General features: G+C 36.6%; 1 protein-coding gene across 1 annotated transcript in view; it reads right to left on the reverse strand.

Moving 5' to 3' along the window:
• The window catches only part of LOC129283182 (G1/S-specific cyclin-D2-like), a 33,922-nt gene extending 20,022 nt beyond the window's left edge, over positions 1 to 13,900 (reverse strand). The window contains exons 1-3 of the mRNA XM_054919018.2: positions 13,272 to 13,900; positions 10,847 to 11,062; positions 3,450 to 3,609 (exon numbers count right to left, since the gene is read on the reverse strand). Of these exons, the coding sequence (XP_054774993.2) occupies positions 3,450 to 3,609; positions 10,847 to 11,062; positions 13,272 to 13,484 (589 nt within the window). The 5' untranslated portion in view covers positions 13,485 to 13,900. The remainder of the gene's footprint in view (positions 1 to 3,449; positions 3,610 to 10,846; positions 11,063 to 13,271) is intronic.
• Positions 13,901 to 22,708: the final 8,808 nt, after the last annotated feature.

A 22,708-nucleotide genomic window follows, 5' to 3' on the forward strand; every position in this document is an offset into this window, starting at 1 on the left:
TTCCTCAAATTGGGCAACTTGACTGGCTTCCAAAGATTCCTATGGGAAGGGCTGTTACAGATATCATTTGCCACTAGTGATTGGTGTGTGTGTGTGGGGGCCTATTACATAGAAAACCAAAGAACAAGATCTAGTGATGAAAAAAAGAAAGAGGGGGGGGGGTGAAAAGAAAAATAGTGACATTTAGAAACATTTTGAGATCCACTTGACAGAAGGGTCCCCGAGCTAACGCAAGAATGCGAACGAGTGTAAACAAAGCGCCCCAACAAAGTTCTTGTAACCAAGCAAGCTGGAGTTCCTCAGAACATTCAACGGAGCATGATGTCATTCGGGAGTAGCGAAACACCACTTCCATGTTAATTTCATAATTGGGGCGTGGCCCTCAACTCTTCATTGACCGAGCCCGAGGCTCAGGAAACCCGGTATCAGATTTGTTAAAAGTATGTACTCTGAATCAGACTCCAATTTGGGGATTTGGGGACCTGTCAGGGGCGCAAGCAAGGATAAACTACAGTAGCAACAGGGGTGACCATCTTTTGCCTGCGAGAAGATTATCTCTGAAAAGAAGCACTGTGTCCTCTGGTCCAAGCATGAAAGGACACTTCATGTTCTAGAAGAGAAAAAAAAGAGGACTTCACAAAAAGAATTGTGGCTTGACGAGCTACGTGAAGGGTTTTAAATCATTTTGGAGAGACAGGAGTGAAGAGCAGAAAATGACTCTGTACGACACTTCAAATTGAAAGCATGACAGAGTTGTAGAAGGAGTTTGACAGGAAAAGATTCTATCCGACTAATTTGTAAGGGAATGATCACAAAGAGCTGGCAGTGAAATATACTAGATTTGATGACATGCTGTAAAAACTGTCGATATTCACAATGGTATCTTCTTATAAGAGAATCGGCTCTTATAAGAGAATTCAGTTCTTCTATAGATTCTCTTGCCATGCCTTAGAACCGCAAACAGACATTGATGAGCATTTCACGGCCTAATCTGAGGGTTATTAACGATCAGGCCAGAGATGTTTCTTTGAGAGTGGGAGGCATCGTCAATCCAGACGATGAAAACTATTGTAACAGGCCGATAGCTAGAAACAAATAGATATGGCTCCGTATTGTACCACAGATACATCAGCTTATAGTTGATGTTTGGATGTAACTATTTGCCAGAAGAAAGGAAGGGTCCCTGTGGATGTCTTGATTCTTGGAAATTTGTAACATCACGAGTTGCTGGTACTCTTATCAATGCGAGCAATAAGTCTTACAATGAAGAATTTAGAGTCTCAATGGAGCAATTAACATCTATCATGAGTGGCTCACATCTCGCCCAATTCTTCCTGTATCGATCGATTAATAAGAAGCAAGGTTTTCCACAAAGGACAGGAGGGGACATACGTGTTAGAATCATGTTGCCATTTTTTCTGTGAACTTTCTTGTGTCCTCCTCTTTTTGATTTGGTTACGCTCGGGTTACGCAGATCAACGTTTCTCCCGGTGAGCATGCTAACATAACCAGCGGAATTTCCTGCACGGCTCACAGCTGGAGGAAGGGAGAGGGGACGAGAGAGGAGGTGGAGCAGGGTGGGGCGAGACCAGTGACACGAATGTCTTAATCATGAAGCCTTGAAGGAATCAAGTTTCCTTTCTTCTTCCTCATTGTTCTCGCTTGTCATCGTACACCTCACAAACTTGGACAAGAGGCTAGTGCAACATGAGTTATTACCAGGACTATGGCGTGGCTTTAGAAGTGTTAAAACGTTTTATGAAACGTTGTTCAGGATGACCTTGGCTTGTGTGTGAATACAAGGGTAGTGCAAGGACCACCTGCCTGTATCATGGTTACCCAGGGCAGTCAATAAGCAGACAAGGGGGCAACCCTCAAACTCTTGGGTCCTTGTGGTATCAATTAAAAGAAGTGCAAATATTCTGTTCAGCATTGGGATATAAGGGTTCCAATAGTTGGGAATTCATTAAAGATTTCAGCATGGAGATAGCTCCATGATTTCAGAATCCTAACTTTTCATTTGCAATGCACCATGAAGTGGGCAATATTGGGTGAAGGCAGAGACAAACTGTTGGCTCTATTTAGCCAACAGCATCATCGGCTGGGAATAATCAATGTGACCTGGAGCAAGAGAGAAACAGTCACCGTCTTTGTTGTATCCAGGGTTGACATTGGACAAACCATATCTGGTAGCTTCAGAAATTTCCCACCCCTAATTTACCCTACTCCTCCTCCTCCCAAGCCGACCCCCATCCTGGATCCAACTCTGGTAGGTGGAAATTCCAGAGGCGGACATTGTCCCTTGACTGTCGCCTTGGCAATTACCTTCCCAGCATGCTTTGTGTCTAGGGAAGCCCAGGCAGTGTGGCCATTAAAGGGCACTTCACAAATCATTAAAGGCTGCATGCACTTGGTGAATTTGGTTCAGAATTTTTAACCCTATTTATCGACTCATCGCCTGAAACCAAGACAGGGTGAAATAACTCCACAGCCCATGATAATTGGTCACAATCTTCTACAAAGCGAGTCGTAATGAGCATCTTCATGATTATAAACAAGGCCAAGTTAAAATGACACTAGGTCAAAAAATGACTAAAACACCTGTTTGTGGCAGGGGTAGTGCTTCAACAACCGCTCACTGTCGGAACCAGGGCTCTGCATACCCAGGCCTCAGCTCTAATCTTTCTTCGAGATCTCAATCTAGAAACAAGGCAAGTCTTTGATAATGACAACGCCTTCTTCCCGTGGATCCGTCAACTTCCCAGACTCCATGCCCCTGATGGCATCGCCAGAACAAGGAAGTTTTCAACCGAGCAGTGAAGAGGGTCCCTAGAAATTAAAACCAAACGAGAGAGAAAAAAAAGATCTCCTCTTCCTCAAGTACAGGAAACGGGGAGGATCTGATAGTCTCATTAAGCTGTCAAACATAGTTACCCAGCAGGAGATATAGGGAGGAAGAAAAGAACCGTCTAACTTGACCTCTAAAGACCAACTTACTTCACCCCGATGATGAACTTCTGTGAGGGTCATCCTCAAATACGGAAAAGCGTGGCAAAGGAAGAGCTGAAATTAAGCCAGTGGGAAGAAGAAACATGAAAGTTTTGGGAAGCGACTGAAAAAAAGACGGGAGTGAGAGAGAAGTGGTTATCAAGAAAGAGGTAGGGGATGAGATGAAAAGAAATTGCTGGAAGAACTTGACAAGGAACAGCAAGGATATAAGAAAAACCAAAGCATGACAGAAAGTTTTATAGGTGGGACTACAATAAGTGAATTTAAGGTCTAAATTAATTAACACTTCCAATCTTCAACTACAAATTAACAATTTCACATCATACATCTCTAAGTTTCATTATTTCTGTGAACAATGTAATAGTTGTTTCAGTCATATACAGTAAGTTCTTATTAAAGAAAAAAGGAGAAAAATTACGAGAGGGCAGGCTTCGACTTACCTGTCGCGCACAGCACGATAAAGGTTTGGGCATGTTTCCTTAGCAACGTTGCCTGCTCCTTGTCGACGGGTAGCCGGTGGAGTATGTGCTCAAGAAATGCATTTGGAGTGATTGCCATTAGATCCCATTTTAACTTGGTTAATACTAGCTGTTCAAATTTCTGTCAATTAAGAAAATAAACAAAGAAAAAAAATTGACTTTCAATGACACTTTATATAATCAAGAATTCACTAAAAGACAAATAGATCATGTTTAAACTTGGTTAGTATTGCTTGTGTTCAAATTACTGTAAATAAACAAGGAAATGTACATAGGCAATTAACAACTTTGTAAACAGCGCCATCTCGAGTCCAATTTCACAGATTCAAAGATGATGATGAAGATAAAGTATAACATAACATATTAACAGAACTAGTAATATTCACTCAGCAGACTTTGCACAAGGAGAAAGTCAGATTTAGTCTAAGTGATAAAGACAATAAAAAAAGTATATCTAATCTTCAAATGAGGATCATTGTCAACATTTGGAAATCGAAACATATCTGATATCAAACTAGGTTAATTTCAATAATCAAATATAATACATGTACATGTATAAAGTCCAATGTCTGAAAGATTTAGTCAACTCAATAAATCTTTACTTTTAGTAGCCAAAGACTTGCACAATGTGTGTTAAAGGGAAATATTAGATACAAAGTTTTTTAAAATTTGTTAACTGATCTACCTAACAACATATTTTTGTACATCAGTGAAAAAATTCAAATGAACAGTACAAAATGAGAACAGTTGAACAGGACAGTACTCTTCTAAGTTCTAAAAAGTGCACCCAGCAATTGCCCAGAAAGACTAACGTCTGCTTTGAAACTTTACAAGCTTTCCAAGTTCAAGTTTTATTACCTGGTGACAAAAAATAATTCAGATCTGGGGGGCATTTCATGAAAGGACTTGTCGGACGTTTTATCCGACAAGTCCCATTTTATCCGACAAGTCCCATTTTATCCGACAGTTACCATAGTAACACTACCTCTCAGCCAATCAACATCAGAGAAAGATGTCAGATCTGACAACTTGTCGGATGAAAATGTTGATGAAACACTCCCCAGGAAGCCAGTTGAAATCGTGCCTACTATTAATGCCTGAAGTATCGTAAGATGGATACCTGGTGGGTGTTTCATAAAGCTGTTCGTAAGTTAAGAGCGACTTTAAGAACGACTGGTGATCCTTTCTTGTGGTAACTGGTATATTCACTGGCTATGGTTTAGCGCGTAAGAAAGGATCACCAGTCGTTCTTTAAGTCGCTCTTAACTTACGAACAGCTTTATGAAACGGCCCCCTGGACTCGCATTCAGAGTCAACTTGCATTCTAGAAAGTGATTAATCTGTTTTTCGAAGAAATTCTAACCAAGAAGTACTGGTATGTTCTTCTTCTGCTCTAGCGCTGAGCAAATTCATCACTTAAAATCATGCACAGCCTATCAGCGCCAGTTTCACTACTGTCAATATTCCAATGAAATTCATTGTCTGCTATATGCTACAACCTTTTTTAAAGTACTGTATCATTAGAGGAAATAAAAGATTATCCCTTAATAACTGGAAATAATAGATTTCTAAAATTTTCTATTTGTTTTAATAATTCAAATTATCTTAATGAAACAGAATCTACAAGTTTACTTGAAATTTTGTCTTAATAGCTACCAAATAATCAATAAATGAAAAATCAAATCTATCAATTCATCAGTATTTTGATTTTTCATTAATGAGCCAATCTATAGTTTTATATTTTTATATTTCATATTTATATTTTTAATTAATTTCTAATATTTATAATCATTATATTGTCTTAAAAGGGCAATGGATATCAATAGGATATCATGACATGAATCATCCAATAAATAATTGAACAATTATTTGTCAAACTGTTAAAATTGGTGCTTTATAAAACGCTTCTCTTACACTTTGCCATAACATTGGTAAATATACTGCATGGTCTAGCATGGGTGGGGCTGGAAAAATGTCTAGTAATTTCATTCTAATCAAATACACGTCATGTCCACATGAAGTTCCGTACTCTTTAGCCCTGTAAAAATATCCAAGAGTGAATTGAAATCTCTTGAGAGTCGAAACTATATCTTGGTCAAATGTGGCTAGAGAGGAAAGAGAAAACATAACCACAAGTTTTAAAGAGATCATTCCACAACCATGTTAACCAAACATTTGGTTTCGAATCCTTCATCCCAACTCATAGAAGTATTTGAGGATAGGAAAAGGAAACATTTAGCAAGAATGGTGTCATTTTTGTCAAAATTAAAAGCAAGATCCTGTTTAGTTTTGGACAAGGAAGATTAAATTTCCTCCAGGATCCTCAGTCCTCTCAGAGTGACCACAAGAAACATAAGAAACCACTCTGACCACACACTCATATATCATGAGTCAATGACACTCCTAAAATAACATTAGCTGCATGAGGGGATAAAGTAATGTTTGTAGACAAAATGACCTTACATGTATATCCATATCAACCCACAATTTCCATATCCCCATAACCTTATTACATACATGTTCATTCTATCTTTGTATGTTTGCTGGGGTAGAACGTAGATTCTTTGAAACTTGAATAATAGTGATTAATTAATAACTAATATTTTTGTGGGTAATTAATTATGTGTGTGTACTATCAGGTAAAAATATCATACAATCAAGCCGAATAATTTAAACATTCTTTGGCATAAAACATGTCCTTTATGCACTGGAGACAAAGTGTGAAGTAAAAATTCATCACATGATTTTTATAATCGTATCAAATCTTGACCACCATTAAAACGTTTCAAAAAAGGAAACGCTTATGTAATTGCCAGCCTCTCTTGCTAATTTCAAGCACCACCAGCAAAAGGCTTCATAATCTCTAGTTTCTTACGAATTCTCAACACTAAGACAGACATGGCCCTTTGTTCCAGTATCTATCGGTTCGAATAAATACATATGAGAGAAGAGAAGAAAGGGGAAATAATTATCATCAATAGAAACATAACAAGGATCTTGTTGCATCCGGAATCCCGACATGAGAGACTTCATCAAGTCCTGCTTTTATAAAACGTTAAAATAGCTGATGCAAAACGTAATTATTTTTTTTAATTCTTGAATGTTAAAGGCAATGAATGGTATTGAAACATTACCATTTACCATATGAACTCACCTACTGTAAAACTAATGCAACCAACCCCAAATACACACAAACATATTGATGTACAAAGTAAAATAATAAAAAAACTCTCTAAATATACAAATCCTACTTTGCTTTTCTCAATAATAAAATATATCCACTATTCACATGATCATTGACTGAAGCTATAGACTATGGTTGAAACTTTGAGCAACAAGTGGGTCTTCACAGAAGACTAGCACAAATACAACTTGTTTCGAATTCAGGGGCCTCTGTCTGTACGGTACATAAATCACTGGTAGGGACTGAACGCAGACTACGCCGAGGGAGCTCATTCATAAATTGTATGTCTCGTTAAATAAACGTATGTATGACTGACTGAAGTTCGTATTTCACACTCAGACTAATTACCAGATACTGCATCCTGTTTCGATGTTAAGGGTATCGATACAGCAATCTCTTGAATTGAATATGTGTGAGAAGTGAGAACATATCATTAAAGAACTCCGATAAGGCTTTTTTTTGTATGAGAAAATTCAACAACTCAAGTATCCATAAATTACATAAATCAAATATCAATAACTCAAACATTATCTCTATAATTTATTTTTATAACTTACTTCATACTATATTACATCAAAAATAATTACATCAATCATAAAAGCTGATTTAGAATTAGAAAATTGAAGAAGAAAAAAAATTCCCCTAATCAAGATGACAAAATTGCGTAATTCATAGCAAAAATACTGTCTACATGTACCTGTCCCATGATTCACAAGAAACCATTGTATGTACAGTCTACCGTGCCTGACCTTTCGGATCACAAGGTCGTTCATACTAAGTCAGCTGATATGTGCTGCCCTATTTCATAAAACCAAAAGTTTTTGTTTTACTATGTTTTTTTAAACTATGACAACTCCATTTTGACCCTATCCATGAAACGTAACACGAAGTTGAGCCGAGTTCTAAGATTTACTGGTAGACTGGAACAAGAAGCCATGTCAGACAGAAATGGATGTCGGAGATTCGCAGGAAAAGAAAAGAATGCTCCCATTCCCCCATTGGTTTGCATCTCTTTGCAGCTGTACACACTGCTGTGGCAAAACAGAACTTCCTGGTCAACGTTTTTAAAGGGCAATGCCACCACGATTTCCTGCATTTCAAATGCAAGTAAAATAAATTTCAGATATTTAGAATATATCAAATTTACCTCCTTAATGATTAATCTATATGAACTTTTAATATACCAAAACAAAACAAATACATTGCATTTTCAGATATATCTAAACTTATCATGCAATATCAATGACAAAAATTTCCTTTGAAGGTGGGGATGTTTCAAAGATTAATTTGTTAATGTTTGCAGCGGCATGATTACATTATGGACCTGTAGTAGATCCATGATTACATATAGCGCAAAGATCTTTTAAGGTTTGAATAGCACCCCTTTGTATAGTTTTGAACTTGACACTTATTTAAGGCTTAGAACCATCAAGTTCACACACCAATAATGGTCCCAAGCTCTTGATCCTTTAATCCTCTTTTCAAAGAATAAATCATTTGGGGATTAAAGACAAAGCAGTCCTCTGAATAGATAAATCCATCAGAATGATTTATCTTCATAAAGAATTAGACAACACACCATTTTCAACCCCCTTTGTGACAAGTTACAAGCTTAAACCAACACATCAGTCATGGTACATATGGTTCAAAGTTGACTGATTCTCAACTAAACCTGATTTTGATGCCTGTATGTATATCCTGAATGTATAGAAACTATGCAAATGAGTTAAGATTACTTAGTTCTTGGAAAGAATATTAACCAGGTCTCTGTTCTGGTAAGCTCATCTGGAAGCAAGAAAATTTGAAGTGTGTGGAATTGAACACTATGGCACGATGTGGGGGGGGGGGGGAGGAATTCACCTATCATTTGTAAGCTAGGTTATCTACTCTACCCTTTTTTATACTTTAAATTAAAGGCAAATTTAATGAGAGGCCAATACATACATGTACAGTATGGACTGCTAATTAATATCAATAAAAAAGAAAGCTTGGTAGGGGGGGTCAAACAATACTGATATCAAATAATGAAAAAGTTTTGTATATGTGCTGAAAGTTACATGTAAGAGAGAATTGCTTGAGTTTGAAATGTTATTATAACTTATCATCCTCGTGTTGGCCAAGCCCAAGATAGGCAAAATGATTTTTTTAAATACAATTTAATTTTTTTTTTTAAATGACAACTCTGCTTGAGGGTGACCAAATCTAATTTAGTTTGGGAACTATCATTTCCAAACAAACTCTCATCTGAAAACGCAATCATTAATAAAATGTAGGCAAACATTATCAATATTTCAAAACAGAGTTGTAATCCCTTGCGCTATCGTTTCCTAATCCACAGGGTATATTATGTGGCACTTTCATGTCGATTTCCTTTTGATGAAGGAATGTAATTTTAGAAATTCCAGAGCTTAGAAAGTACATTTAATCCTTTGAACATATCGCCCTATGAAGCCATATTGATTTTTTTTCTCTTTCATTTATCTCCTCCCGGTTCTGTGCTTCCCACACACATGCATTGGTTCTTGGTCCAGGCAAATTTTCCCATGCTCCACTCAATACATAATCAATGCCTCTCCCTGCTTCGATCAATTGATCCTCATTCTTACCAAAGATTACAAAGAGAGAAGCCATTCAATGGGGACCAAGATGACCCATACTGTTTCAAAAAAGAGTTGCCCCTATGGATTCTTTTTCCCCCTTCCTTTTTCTTCCTAACTATGCCTAGCTGATTTTAAAGTCTTCCTATCATCATGAGTTGAAAAGAAACCTCAGAACCGTTGAATTGCTAAGGACAGACAAAGTATTTAGAGGAACAAGACAGCTAGCTACCCCCAAAATCCAAAATGAAATAGGCTCACATAATTTCTTTTTTAAGGAATTTCATTTTACAAAAAAATACCCTAAAAATAATAACCAAACCTTTCCAATTGTAAGCCTATATTTTTCAATTACTATATGAATCCACCACTTTAGAATATATAGGATAAACAGAATATTTCAAAAAAAATAGAAGAGAAAAAAAAATCTTAATACATGTACTAGTACATGGAAATATGGAATCAGACTACACCCCTAATTCCCAGAACAAAGTTTCTACAGCAAAAATAATCTTGTCATGATCACATCACATAATTGAATCATAATCTTTTCTCTATTTTTTTTTACTGCCTTTTATTTCATTAGGCATTTTTTGTCATGATTAATCCAGATTTTTTTTTTCTTCTTCAAAAATGCAAATAAAAGTAGAATGCTGTACAAAAGGTTCTGAAGTGATAATGTAAACAAAGTTGCACTTTTTCAAGGTGAACTACGCCCCGCTTATAATGTTATACAATGTGGAAATAATTACTTCCAGAACGCGCGCCGAAAGTTTCACATGCGGCGCGCCCCTGGGAAAATTTTCAGCCAATGAGAGAGTTACACAGAGAACACACCTACACGTCATGCTCACTGTAAAGTATGCGCGCCGTCATTGTTGAGTGTAATTGGTCCGTTCCCCGATCCGAGATACACACGGAGAAGCACATTACCAATACAATTACCGTACACACTCATTTCCCGTAGACAATACACTAGTACCCTGCGCAACGTACTGAAAATCATAAGGGGCGCGTTAAGCTTGTATTTTATAATAACAATTAAAGTACCCGGTATTTATCAATTAGAAAATAAATTGTCTAGTGACTAAGCTTTTAAAAAGTGGAGGGGGTGACAATACTAGAGGTAATAAAACACAATTGCACCAAACAAAAACAAAAACTTACCTGGCAAACTGGTGATTAATAAAATATCCATGAAATATAATCCAACAAACAAAGCCTCATCAAAAATGCATAAGAATGTTTACAGAATAATTTTCATGTTTTACGACTCCAGACAGAAAATATCATCTGTAATTCATTCTCAAACACTTCTGATATCATCTCATCAAACACTCAAAGTGCGAAAATACTTTTTTTTATATCATCAATCGCGGAAACTTCATCCTCATTCCTCAACTTCCAAAACTTTCTCGCGACTCTGTCGGCCATCGTCGTCTCGCCGCGTACTTTTAACCAAGAAAACATTACACTCATCTCGATTTATTTCCATTTTAAAATACTTCATGCCTGAAAATTGATTACTCTGAAACAATTGACCTGCATAAAAAGCACCAAAAAATGGAAGGACTTACGAGAAGTTGCTCCAATGTGATGCTATTGTCTGTGTAGATGATAAGTTTTTCTGACGTTAGGGGAATTGTTTCTAGGAGTTTTGAAGCAAGAAACATACAGGTGGCGCCTAAGAGTTGGAACCTGTCCCGTGATATTCTCTCCATCGAGAGGAATCTGTCCAGATAATTGACTGAAAGTGGGAACACATCCTCCTCTCTTTGTTGTTCTTCGCAAACCTATACAAACAAAAAAAAAATAGAGAAAGAGCGTGTAAATTCATTTGGAATAACTCCACAAAAAATAATCCAGTCGCGACAAAAAAAATAAAATAAAAAAATAGAGAAAGAGCGTGTAAATTCATTTGGAATAACTCCACAAAAAATAATCCAATCGCGACAACTTAAAAATATAAACCTGTAAAAAGAGAAAGAGCGTGTATTCATTTGGAATAACTCCAGAAAAAAAAATCTGATCGAAAATATAAAAAAACTTACAAAGTCAAAAATATTTTAATCGTTTTTGTTTACCATTCGGGTATTGGGGTAGAAAATTTATGGGGGAAAATAAACAGGGCGCAGCAATAGAGTACTCAAGATCAATTAAAAGTTAATATAATGAACTTTTATAATTAATAGTTTGTTGTAGAAATATATTAGACCAGATTTTCAGATCCATCACGTCCTTTTTCAGTTTTGGCTCATATTTAAATCACAATAGACGGGGGAAATGCCCCATAAAGTGCAAGAATGTTAATTTGGTCTAGATCGAGACCGATGTTTTTATTATCAGCCCACGGAAAGACTAAAATAAAATTGTAAAAATTGCGGATGAGCGAAAACACGGATGTACGTTGAATTGCATTTTAACATTTCCCTACAAATGAGAAGGCATATTGATCTGTTTACGAATACTAAACTAAACAAATGAACTTCCCCAATAAATTGGTTGGATACAAACTGGCTATATCCGCGAGTTGCACGAGATATTACTCTAGCTCTTCAGTTATCTTGTTCATGATTTTATATAGAATCTATCAATTGTTAAAAAGTGTAATTAACGAAATAGGTGCACTCTTGAATGATGATTTTGCATATTTATTATTCAGTTAATATAATAAGTGATCAGATTATTGGAACTCCCAATTTTAATCTTCAAAGTTCCACCCAAATATATTTTGGTACCAAGTTTCTTCTGTCTCTGCGCAACCAGCCCTCCCAACCTCCAATTAAATTTGTCGAAATAGAAAAAGCGCGCGCCTCCCCATATACCATGTAGGCCTATATACACGATCGAAAGATCATTTGCCGGTAGATTAGTTAGATACAGTATGCAGTCAAGCGCCCGTCCCGTGGCTTTATAGCAAGCCAATGCCTAAATGCACACAGCTAGCTCAGCCGACCAGTTTGCGAAAACCAAAAAGCGATCGCTTACTCGCCTCAAAACACTCATCAAAATTAATTCGAAATAAATGAACACCGGAACATTTTGTATAATTTCATAGCATGGGCAGAAAGACTAAAACATACACATCTATTTCATATGGCTACTTTTTCGAAAAAAGGAGCAGAAAATAACAAAATCATTACTTTCTAGGGTGGTTGCAGAATAAGATCTGCAGATTTTGCGTCGCGCACAACGTTGGAGTCAATGCAATCAGGCCCTTTGCGCTCTCAAAAGTTGGCTCGGCAAACATTCGTGTTAAATTCGGAAAAAATAATTGGCAGCATTAATTGTGACAAATTTGGTATTACCTGAAAGAGAAATATCTGGGCTAACTTTTAATATGGACAGATTTTTGACTTAAGTCTTCAGAAAGCAGAAAAGGCCGTCTATTTCAGTGCCATCTGAAGCCGCGCTCAAAATCAAGTGCCCATCGCGTCAAACTTTGTAAGTCAATGACAATAGACAAATCACACACGTCTAATGGGCAACGAATAATAATTGTTACAAACACATTTATACAATTTGTCAACATAGAAACAACCGGCAGTGATTAGAACCCTCTAGGCCTAGGCTAAAATATGAAATCAGACTGACACAGAAAATCAACTTGATCAAGGGTACGATAAGTTTGCAAGTCGGCCACAACGAATGTGGAATAACATGCCTAATGACGGTTCAAACTAAAACTTCCTGAAAACAGAAAGAATGGTAAAATAGATACAACAGAAGGTAATATTTTAAAATACATTCTTGTAAAAAGTCCTTCAACAATTCTGAAACAAATCAGAGCAAACTTAACCGAATAATCAACATGATTGGTTTGACATTTAAATCATTAAGAGTTCATTCTGGAAATCGGTGACTTCTTTCAAATTAAGAAAAAAATGTTTAAAAAAAGAAAACCCGAACAAATTGCACATCAAAATAAAGCTTAGAATATATTCTAGTGATTGAAATATAAAAGAAATTATTTTGAAACTGAAAAACGTAGAAAATACTCACTTCAAACATCCAGTCCACCACAAGTTTTCTCATCGATGGTCTCAGCTCTCGTTGGAAGTGGTTGCCAAAATAGTCCGCCGACAACACATATTGTTCTTCGACTGCTAATAAGTTGTCCAAATTTTTATCTCGCAATAAGACTTGGTCCACGTATGACATAGGTGATTTAGCATGGTCAAAATATTCTTGTTCGAAGCAGAACAAGTTATCCATGATCGTTCCACAAGCTCGTTTTGCGGTGAGAGCCGAAGTTACTTTTTGAGTTTTGATCGAGTTTGATGTGATGTTCTTCAACTTCAAAAGGCAAAAAAGGAAGGGGGAATTGGTGATTTTGGATGACTTGACACGACGGGGAACAGCAGACGAACAGGACCTACAAACCCAGTGGAGATGGGGTATCGAAATATGGGCGAAAACGGGTAAAAATCACCACTAATATGGACCCAAACTCCACAACTTTTCGACGAATCACTTCGGGTTCTCTACGTTAGGCCTGTGAACTCGGTGCTGCCCCTCTGCCGAATGCATCGATGGTGAATTCCCTCACAACGCATGCTTGTGTGTGTATCCGAGTAGTTCTTTATTATACATGTACGTGTATACAAAGTTCGCGCATGTATTCAACCAGTGGTTGCTGTCGATGTCATGAATATGCACGAGTTATACCCAACAAGACACTATTTTGTGATTGGTCAAAAGCTAGATAGCTAGCCCAACTCATAACTCCATGCACGATATACCACACACGTTTCATTTTTCCTTCTTTTCTTCTCTCTCTCTCTCTCTTCCTCCCCACCCCCTCTGTCTTTTCTTTGCGTTTGGGAGGGGACATGGGGGGAGGGGAAAGCGCACACGGGGGGGGGGCTTGTCTCTGAATAGGTTTCTTTTATGGTCTGGTCTTTTTTTTCACGTGGGGATATGGCCGGCTGGGGCCTGTTGCTGAAAATCTATTGATGGAATGTGTATGCGATGTATATGGTCAAAGATTCGATCGGGAACGGCCCAACGTTTTGGGGAGCCATGGTATACCTCTTTGTGAAGTAAGCCTGCATGCTGTGAAATATAGTTTCGGAATTGGGTACCCTACCTCTATATCGAATATGCCCAAAATAAATTATACCAGTTCAACTGCACGACTTTTTGACTGAATGGTTACCTTTTTATTATCATTCATCGACTAGTTCATCGTTTGGCATTTTGCAGCAAAAACAAAATTGGGAAATTCAAATGGGGAGGGAGTAGACCATAATTTATTGATGAAATCGAGGGGAATAATTTTACATGGGTAAAATTATAGATTTCAGGGTTTAAGGACCTCTTACAAACTATTGCTAATCAGTTAGTATCGATAATATGTTGTGTTCAGAAAAGGCATATACCATACCACTGTACACTTACGTATAGGCCTATGAAATTTTTCTAAAAAAACAAATCGGGGAATTTTTAAACTAAAATCACCTCATTGGAAAGAGCATATTTTTCTTAACACGATGAATGGTTGGATTATAACTTTTGATTGGGTAGGGGCGATTTTATGATTTTTCAAATATTTTCCAGAATTCTCGCTTACTCCATGTGCAAGCTTGACTACACGCATGTGTGCATGGAGATTCGCAATGCACTCGCTCCAATGTATTACCATACAGCATAGCCGCACACAGTATACTGTACAAATCGACCGGCCGCATCCTCATACACAATGTACACAAAGCGAATACCAATACATACAGTACAGTGTATTGGCATCACGCTCCCAATAGACTGTGTACAAATTCTAGACAGTACACTTCCTTATCGAGCCTGCGGCTAGCTCGCTGTGTGGACGTCTCCTCCAAATCCCCAGCACGTCCTAGTCTTCTGTCGCAGACCCTAAAGTGCGTTTACAACCCGACAAAATGAACAAAGAAATGTTAGAGCTCATACACGTAGATTATAATTGATTAATCGGCATTTCTATTTGCCATATCAAGGGGAATAAATTTCCCCAGTATCTGTTCATTAGATTATATCCGATCAGTAACGATCTGAGCTCAATTCCTTCAGTTAGAGTTTTACCCCACTACTTTCGTTATGAAATAAGACATGCAAACGGATCTCCTGTAATACGGGGCTTTTTATGACTTGAAATTATGAGCAATATTTCATCTCGATACGAAATTAATGATTCATTCATATTTATAATTTTAAGGCCCACTTTACATCAATTTCACCATTGTAGGCATTTTGGTCCCTCAGATAGGACCATAAGCCTTCGATCTTCTGGCAACTTGATTGCAAGCATTCTTGCTTTCTTAGCCATCAAGTCACCCCCCCCAAAAAAAAAAAAAAAAACACCACCAGATTGGTGACTTCTATATCTTAATATTTTTTTAATGTAGCTTGCATGTCGAATATAGTAATTCAATGGGTACAACGTAGCAAAGCAAAATAAACCTCTCCCTTTTCTTTTTCCCGCGATGATTTCATTTAGGAGGCGGGACTTTAGAAAATCGTCATTCAGAAATACTTCCCTGGATCTGTGTTGTGTGAAATTTACATCGATTCAGAGAAAGAAAAAAATATTGATAAGGGGAAAGGGCTTGACAATGGGATAGGATAGTTAGCTTTTATAATATTTTCAGATGATGTGGCGTGGTATTAACAAAATATATGATCATACAGGTAAAAAGAGAGAGTTTTCGATTAGGGTTTTCGGCCCCTTTTCAAAGTTTTGGGGCTATTGGGGTTCCAATCTCTTGTGACAAATGTTGAAGACGAATAATCACGGAGCGCCAAGCCCGCGAACGTTTGGCCAATGGTGCGCTCCGTATCTGCGTATAAGCTATGCATAAAACATGAGTGGTGGAGCTATGCTTTGTCACTCCTACAACAAGTACAGCCCCTCGATCCGCTGGTGCTAGGCAGAAGTTACTATTTATAAAAACTCGAGGGGCGAGCGCGACTTCGCCACGTACATACGTACGTAAGCAGAGTAAAGCCTATACTGTATATGCGTGTAAATTTATTATATCTTCTCTGTTCTTAAATAACCATCGAACATCGAAAATTGATAACAAATATTTTTTGTAGAAAATAGAAATAAAATCTGAGTAAAAATTAATCGAGGGATTGTCGGTTTAAAACTGCATGAAAAAAAAAATCTGCGGAATTTAAACGTCAGAAGTTGAATTATGAGAATTTGGATCAAAGTGGTTTAACATTTTGTGAGCATTATTCAACTCCATAATCCGTTCTATTCAACAAGGGGAGGAGGCAACATATCCCATTTTAATTTCATCATTTTGGGGGGAGAATTCTTTAATTCATTAATATCAACTGCCTGGTAGATATTTTTTTTAATAATTTTTATCAGTATATATTTTCGTTGACATCATATCCAACTATACAAAATGTTCAATGTGGAAATAACGTGGTTGGGAAGGTTTAAGGTTCGAAACCCTTTACGACTTAGTCAGAAAAGCTACATTTGTGAGATGCAGGTTAATACTGATACTGAATACTGTATATAACATACATAATTATGATACTTCATGTACTTATCTGGGCCTTATTTGATATGCCTGCACTGGTATATCGCACCCCCTAATTGAAATCAATGAATTAAAAGAAGAAACGCGAATAAAATCGCACATTGCTCTCTATTCGATAGAAAGGGGCAGCCCATTCAGATATCATTAAGATATCAATCAGATATTTTTTTCCAACTTCTTTTTAGCCCTCCAAAGGCCTTTTATTGAGTCAAATAATATCAAAATATACACAAGCAAACATTATTACACAATCAATAAATGATCTCAAACAATTAAACATTTCTCTCAAGTAGATAAAGAATGAAGTGACATCCATTTAGTATTAAATTTGTTAAATAAACCCGATATAGAACTAATATATCTCTCATCTTCATAATATTGAATCAATCAGTCAAAATCAATCAATCAATCAGATATGGTGAGAAGCATTTTTTTTTTGTTTTTATATCGAAACCATCATGGACCCACATCATATTGATAATTCCGACCATTTCCTCATTACTCTAAAAACCAAGCGTGTCTGTTGGTCCTGGCGCCTCGCCCTTTCAGCAAAATAATTTGTGCTTCATTAAAAGTACATTGGAGAGGTTAGGAAAGAAAATAGATGAGGGGTGTGGGGGAGGGGTTGACTGCACAATTATTACAAGTTTTTGAAACAGGAAATATTTGGTCAGCTGATCGTTTTACAATGGCCAATTTTAAAGGCCAATTCCACCCCAATAATTATATTATATTCGCCTAACTAAATAGTGAAAACGCTTAAAATTTAATCAAAAATCGGATCCATTAGTTATAGTATCTTTAAGTTTCCCAAAGCGAATAATGTTCGAAGTATGGGGATTATTTTATATTTCATAAACTGGAATAGAAAATAAATAGGTCTAGTGTGTTGACACCAATCAACTTTCTCATGTGTGTATATCACCCGTTTTATGCATATATATATATATATATATAAACCTAAGCTGTTTTCTGCATGAAATAAAACGAAACTTTAAACGGTGAAAAATATTATATCACATTACATGTTACGTTCGATTCTGATTATGAATGTTCATGAAAAACTGCTTGATTGAAATTTCTTTTGGATCATTTTTATTTTGACCTATATAGTTTCGATTCCGAGAAAAGACCTCCCCCCCTCCCCCTTCTTTCCTAGTTTCCTATTCAATTGGGATCCGGGTTGTATTTGTGAAATGAAAGAACGATATTAGATCAAGATCCTTGAGATAATTTTGTTTAGTAGTAAAACAATGTAGGTCATGACGTCACACGATCTTCGACAACACTATGTGATAAATTTGGTTTCAATGTGAGGGGATGATGAAGAGACGTAAGCTTCCATCTTCTGAGAGCTGTCGTGCGAAAACTTTCCAGAATTGAAAGAATAAGTAATTTGACTGTTCACAAGAGGATAAACTGGTCAACATAATATAGGCCTATGAAAAATCCTATTAAAAATATAGAGAGCATATCAAAAAGAAACCTTTAGACGCCTCTTCAACATGAGATACTCTATGTTCACTGAGGAACAGGACTTGGTTCCACATCAAAACCACAACACAGAAAAATGGCGTGCCGATGTGTAGAGCGTCCTTAGTTACCGACCGAGCGTAGTCTTGTTCGGAATCCGCAACATTGTGAAGTAATGCCAGGTCTATGGTTCATAGATTATTCTCGATCAATGGTTCGCAAACTGAGAATGTAATTACTTGAAATGCACTATTGTGCTGGGGAGGTTCATTGTAGCTGAATCTATTATCCAGTCTTTTCGGTTTTTGAAATATATATTTTGTATATGCGCATAAAACGAGACCAGTATGGCAGACAAAAAGTGCATGGGAAATCGTGTTGGAATGTAGTGGTTACGCCGTGTAAATGTACATTTTGTCATGTATGTATAGGGAGAAGGGGGGGGGGGGGGTATTCGTGTAGCCTTTGAAATCGAACCTTTAGATAACAACTGAATATCTCGGCATCCCTAGCCTTTCAAGCTTTAGGTGGGTGCGTTTCAACTTAACCCGAATCTTGACGTACATAGTTAGGAGTCAGGCAGTACTACTTGTCTCTGCATGCAAATGACTACCGAACTTGAACTTCTTGAAGGAGCATTTATATTCATAGGCTATCTATTTTCTTCCCTTAGCTTTATGACCACCTTTATCGTACCTTTTTAATCAAATAAGGTACAACATTTGTCTTTTCCCCGATATTAATGAGATGACCCGACGGCAAAGGAAGGTCAAGGAGCTAACCGGAAATGGGCTACGACCGACATCCGGTTTGCCATTCACCGATTTCTCGGCTCACTAATCGAGGTACCGGCCCTCTGACGTCACATGGTACGGAAGTTATTAGACCCCCACCCCAACCCATATTCCATAAGATCAACCCCATCCCCATTCTAGGTTTGTCAGACCAGGGAGACTATGGACCTACATGGTCAGATCAGGGTCCCCTGTATTATAACCATGGACCTACACAGTAAAAAAAATTATACAACGCTGTTTACTATATGAACCTTACAGTAATTGTTTAAACAGTTTAAACAACTGTTTCAATCTTAAGCAACAATTTTCAATATTTAATTGTCAATAAATTAAACATGATTGTTTAAACGGTAAAAACAAATACTGTAAGGTTCATATAGTAAACAGCGTTGTATAAAATCTTAAACAGCATTTTTACTGTGTATTACAACACAGTTTAGCGATTTATCAAACTTGATTTTCACGATTGATTGTACATTGTAGTCAATGTAATCAATCGTAAAAAAAAAGAATGTTCACGATAATTGCTGAGTTTTGTGTTACGCACCCGAAGGAAACTAACAATTCCCTGGTCAGACAACGGAGATACAATAAATTGGTCAGAGAAAACTACAACGACATTTTTACATTAATTATATACATGTATAACCGAGATAATGATGTCATATAGGAATCGGAAAGAAGGAGCGCGGTAGCGTTCCTGCTTGGCTTGGGAAGGTGTGTCAGAGAATGGACCCCACTACAGCAGCTTAAAGGGACGGTCCGGGCTGAAAGTATTTATAGCTTAATAAATAGAGTAGAATTCACTGAGAAAAAGGCCGAAAATCTCATTAAAATCGGATAACAAATAATAAAGTTATTGAATTTTAAAGTTTAGCAATATTTTGTGAAAACAGTAGTCATGAATATTCATTAGGTGGGCTGATGATGCCACATCCCCACTTGTTCGTTTGTATTTTATTATATGAAATTAGGTTTATTCAATTTCTTTCCTCCAAGAACTAGAAAAATTGGATGACAGCTGATTTAGTGCATTAGATATATATTGATGCAACTTATTTCATTATAAGGGAGACATATTATTCACACAAGTATGAAATAATGAAAAACTTATGATTTATGTAATAACATAAGAAAACGGAAAGTGGAGATGTGACATCATCAGCCCACCTATAATGAATATTCATGACGACTGTTTTCACAAAATATTTCTAAAATTTAAACTTCAATAACTTTATTATTTGTTATCCGATTTTGATGACATTTTTGGCGTTTTACTCAGTGAATTCTACTCTATGTATTTAGATATAAATATTTTCAGCCCGAACCATCCCTTTAAACAATCGTTCTATCTGATCCAAAAGTAGCTCGTGTATAAGAAATATTTACAAAACATCAAGCTCGTTGCTTATAACTTGTTATATAATTATGCCTGCCTCTGCTTGTTGGCCTAATTTCAAACAGTGAGCGAAGCTGTGCAAAGAGGGGAAAATAGCATTTTCTATTCGTTTTTTTCAAGGGAAACAAAACGGCAAGCTGCTCACTTGAGCCTGCTGGTATAGCGGTGGTGCACAGTAGGGGGAGTGTTAAGACTCAGGAAAAAAAAAGAGAGAGAATGAAACATATTATATTTTTTATTATCATTATATTTTCTGAATATTATGTCGAAATCTATCACAACATTTGATATTTGTAATAAATATGTTGACATTTTTGCTCGCTCACTTCGCTCTTGCAACTTAAAAAAAATAAGTTATAACCGATACGCCACATCTGGCCCCCTCAAAAGTTTTGGCTCATTACGCCACTGGGGTATATACCCCTAAATTAGAATAAAATTCATTACAGCATCATTTATTGCAATATTATAATGAGGCGCGGCGTATTAACATAATGTACTTAAAAAAATATAATTTTATAGGCCAATATCGGCCTATATAGTGCATGAGCACAACTCGATTCTCAACCAGCATTCTTGCGTGTATGTACTCAAATTTCGCCGGACTGGTTAGAAAATGTCCTCCCTTGACCGACCTTCTTCCTTCAAACGGAAAAGAATTGTTAAATTGTCCATCCAGGGTCGTGTCGTTTCCAGGAATTTGGTATTTCAAATATATCCCGTCTCATAATTATGAAGGACGAGTTTTTCTGTATATAGAAATCGAAGTGTTCATACATCTGTCCCATCCGGTATAGATCTATAGGGGCGGTGGTCTGGGGGGGGGGGGGTCTCACATTCGATCGGTTCCAATGCAGCTTTAAAATGGGGATGTAGAGGGGGGGGGGGTTAAGAGAAATAAGACAGGGCAAGAAATAAGAAGCAGAAGTAAAATAAAGGGAAGTTTGACTCATAGAATATTAAATTATGATATCACGATTATTGAATTGAGGTGAGGTGGGTAGATAATGCCCCTCTAATCTGAATAACTGGCTCCGCCCCTGACTGCTACATTACCCCTGTCCACAGATTATAATTAGGAAAAGAGACAGAATTATGTGTAATTCAACGTATGCATGGGGTCTAGTATGTCTTTTGAGGAAATTCAATAGAAAAAATACACACAACATGAATTATATCAAATATAATAATTTAGGCCTACATAATTATGATACCCGATCAATATTAATCGAGGAATATAGGCCCTCATAATTTCATAATACTTTTTATAATAGCACTCAGAAATTTACAAATTAAACACGGCAGACCAATAGGGGAAGGAGTTCGTCGATTTCCGGTCATTAAAGGGATGGTCTGGACTGAAAACATATCTAAATAAATAGAGTAAAATTCACAGAGCAAAATGCTGAAAATTTCATCAAAATGTAAATGCACATAGTCATGAATATTCATTAGGTGGGCTGATGATGTCACATCCCCACTTTCCTTTTTCTTATGCTATTACATGAAATCATAAATGTTTCATTTTTTCATAGATGTATAAATAATGTGTCTCCATTGTGGTGAAATAAGTTGCGGCAATAAATAACTAATGCATTTAATCATTTGTCAATCCAATTGTTTTAGTTCTTGGTAGAAAAAAAATTGAATAAACCTGATTTCATATAATAAAATACAAAAGAACAAGTGGTGATATGACATCATTAGCCAAATGAATATTCATAAAGACATGCCTATAGAACTGTTTCACCGGAATAATGCAAAGTTTTAAAATTCAACAACTTTGTTATTTGTTATCCGATTTTGATCAAATTTTAAGCATTTTGATCTGAGAATTTTACTCTATTTATTGAGATATAAATACCTCCAGCCTGGACCATCCCTTTAAATTTGCTCATATTAAACATGATAAACACACGTAGCAGGCCCTGACACGTAGCCCTATATAAAGGCCTATAAACGATGTATTCTTTTACAAATTTGACTTTATCTTTCGATAATTTTTTTATTATGTATATAGACGTTATCATAAATATGGAAAAGATGTGTCGTTATTGGTTCGTGGTATATACAATCATGTTAATTTCGTTATATGGCACGCTTCAAGATTCAATTCAATTCAACCAATTCAAAAGATAATTGATAACTTTTCTTTTGTTCATAATGTTGAAGCTTTGACGACATAAATCTACAAAAGTATCTCTTGTTTTAATGTATATGAGAGTATTTTTTGTCATT

Source organism: Lytechinus pictus, unplaced genomic scaffold, assembly GCF_037042905.1.
Source record: "Lytechinus pictus isolate F3 Inbred unplaced genomic scaffold, Lp3.0 scaffold_20, whole genome shotgun sequence".
In the NCBI taxonomy this organism is placed as follows: Eukaryota; Metazoa; Echinodermata; class Echinoidea; order Temnopleuroida; family Toxopneustidae; genus Lytechinus; species Lytechinus pictus.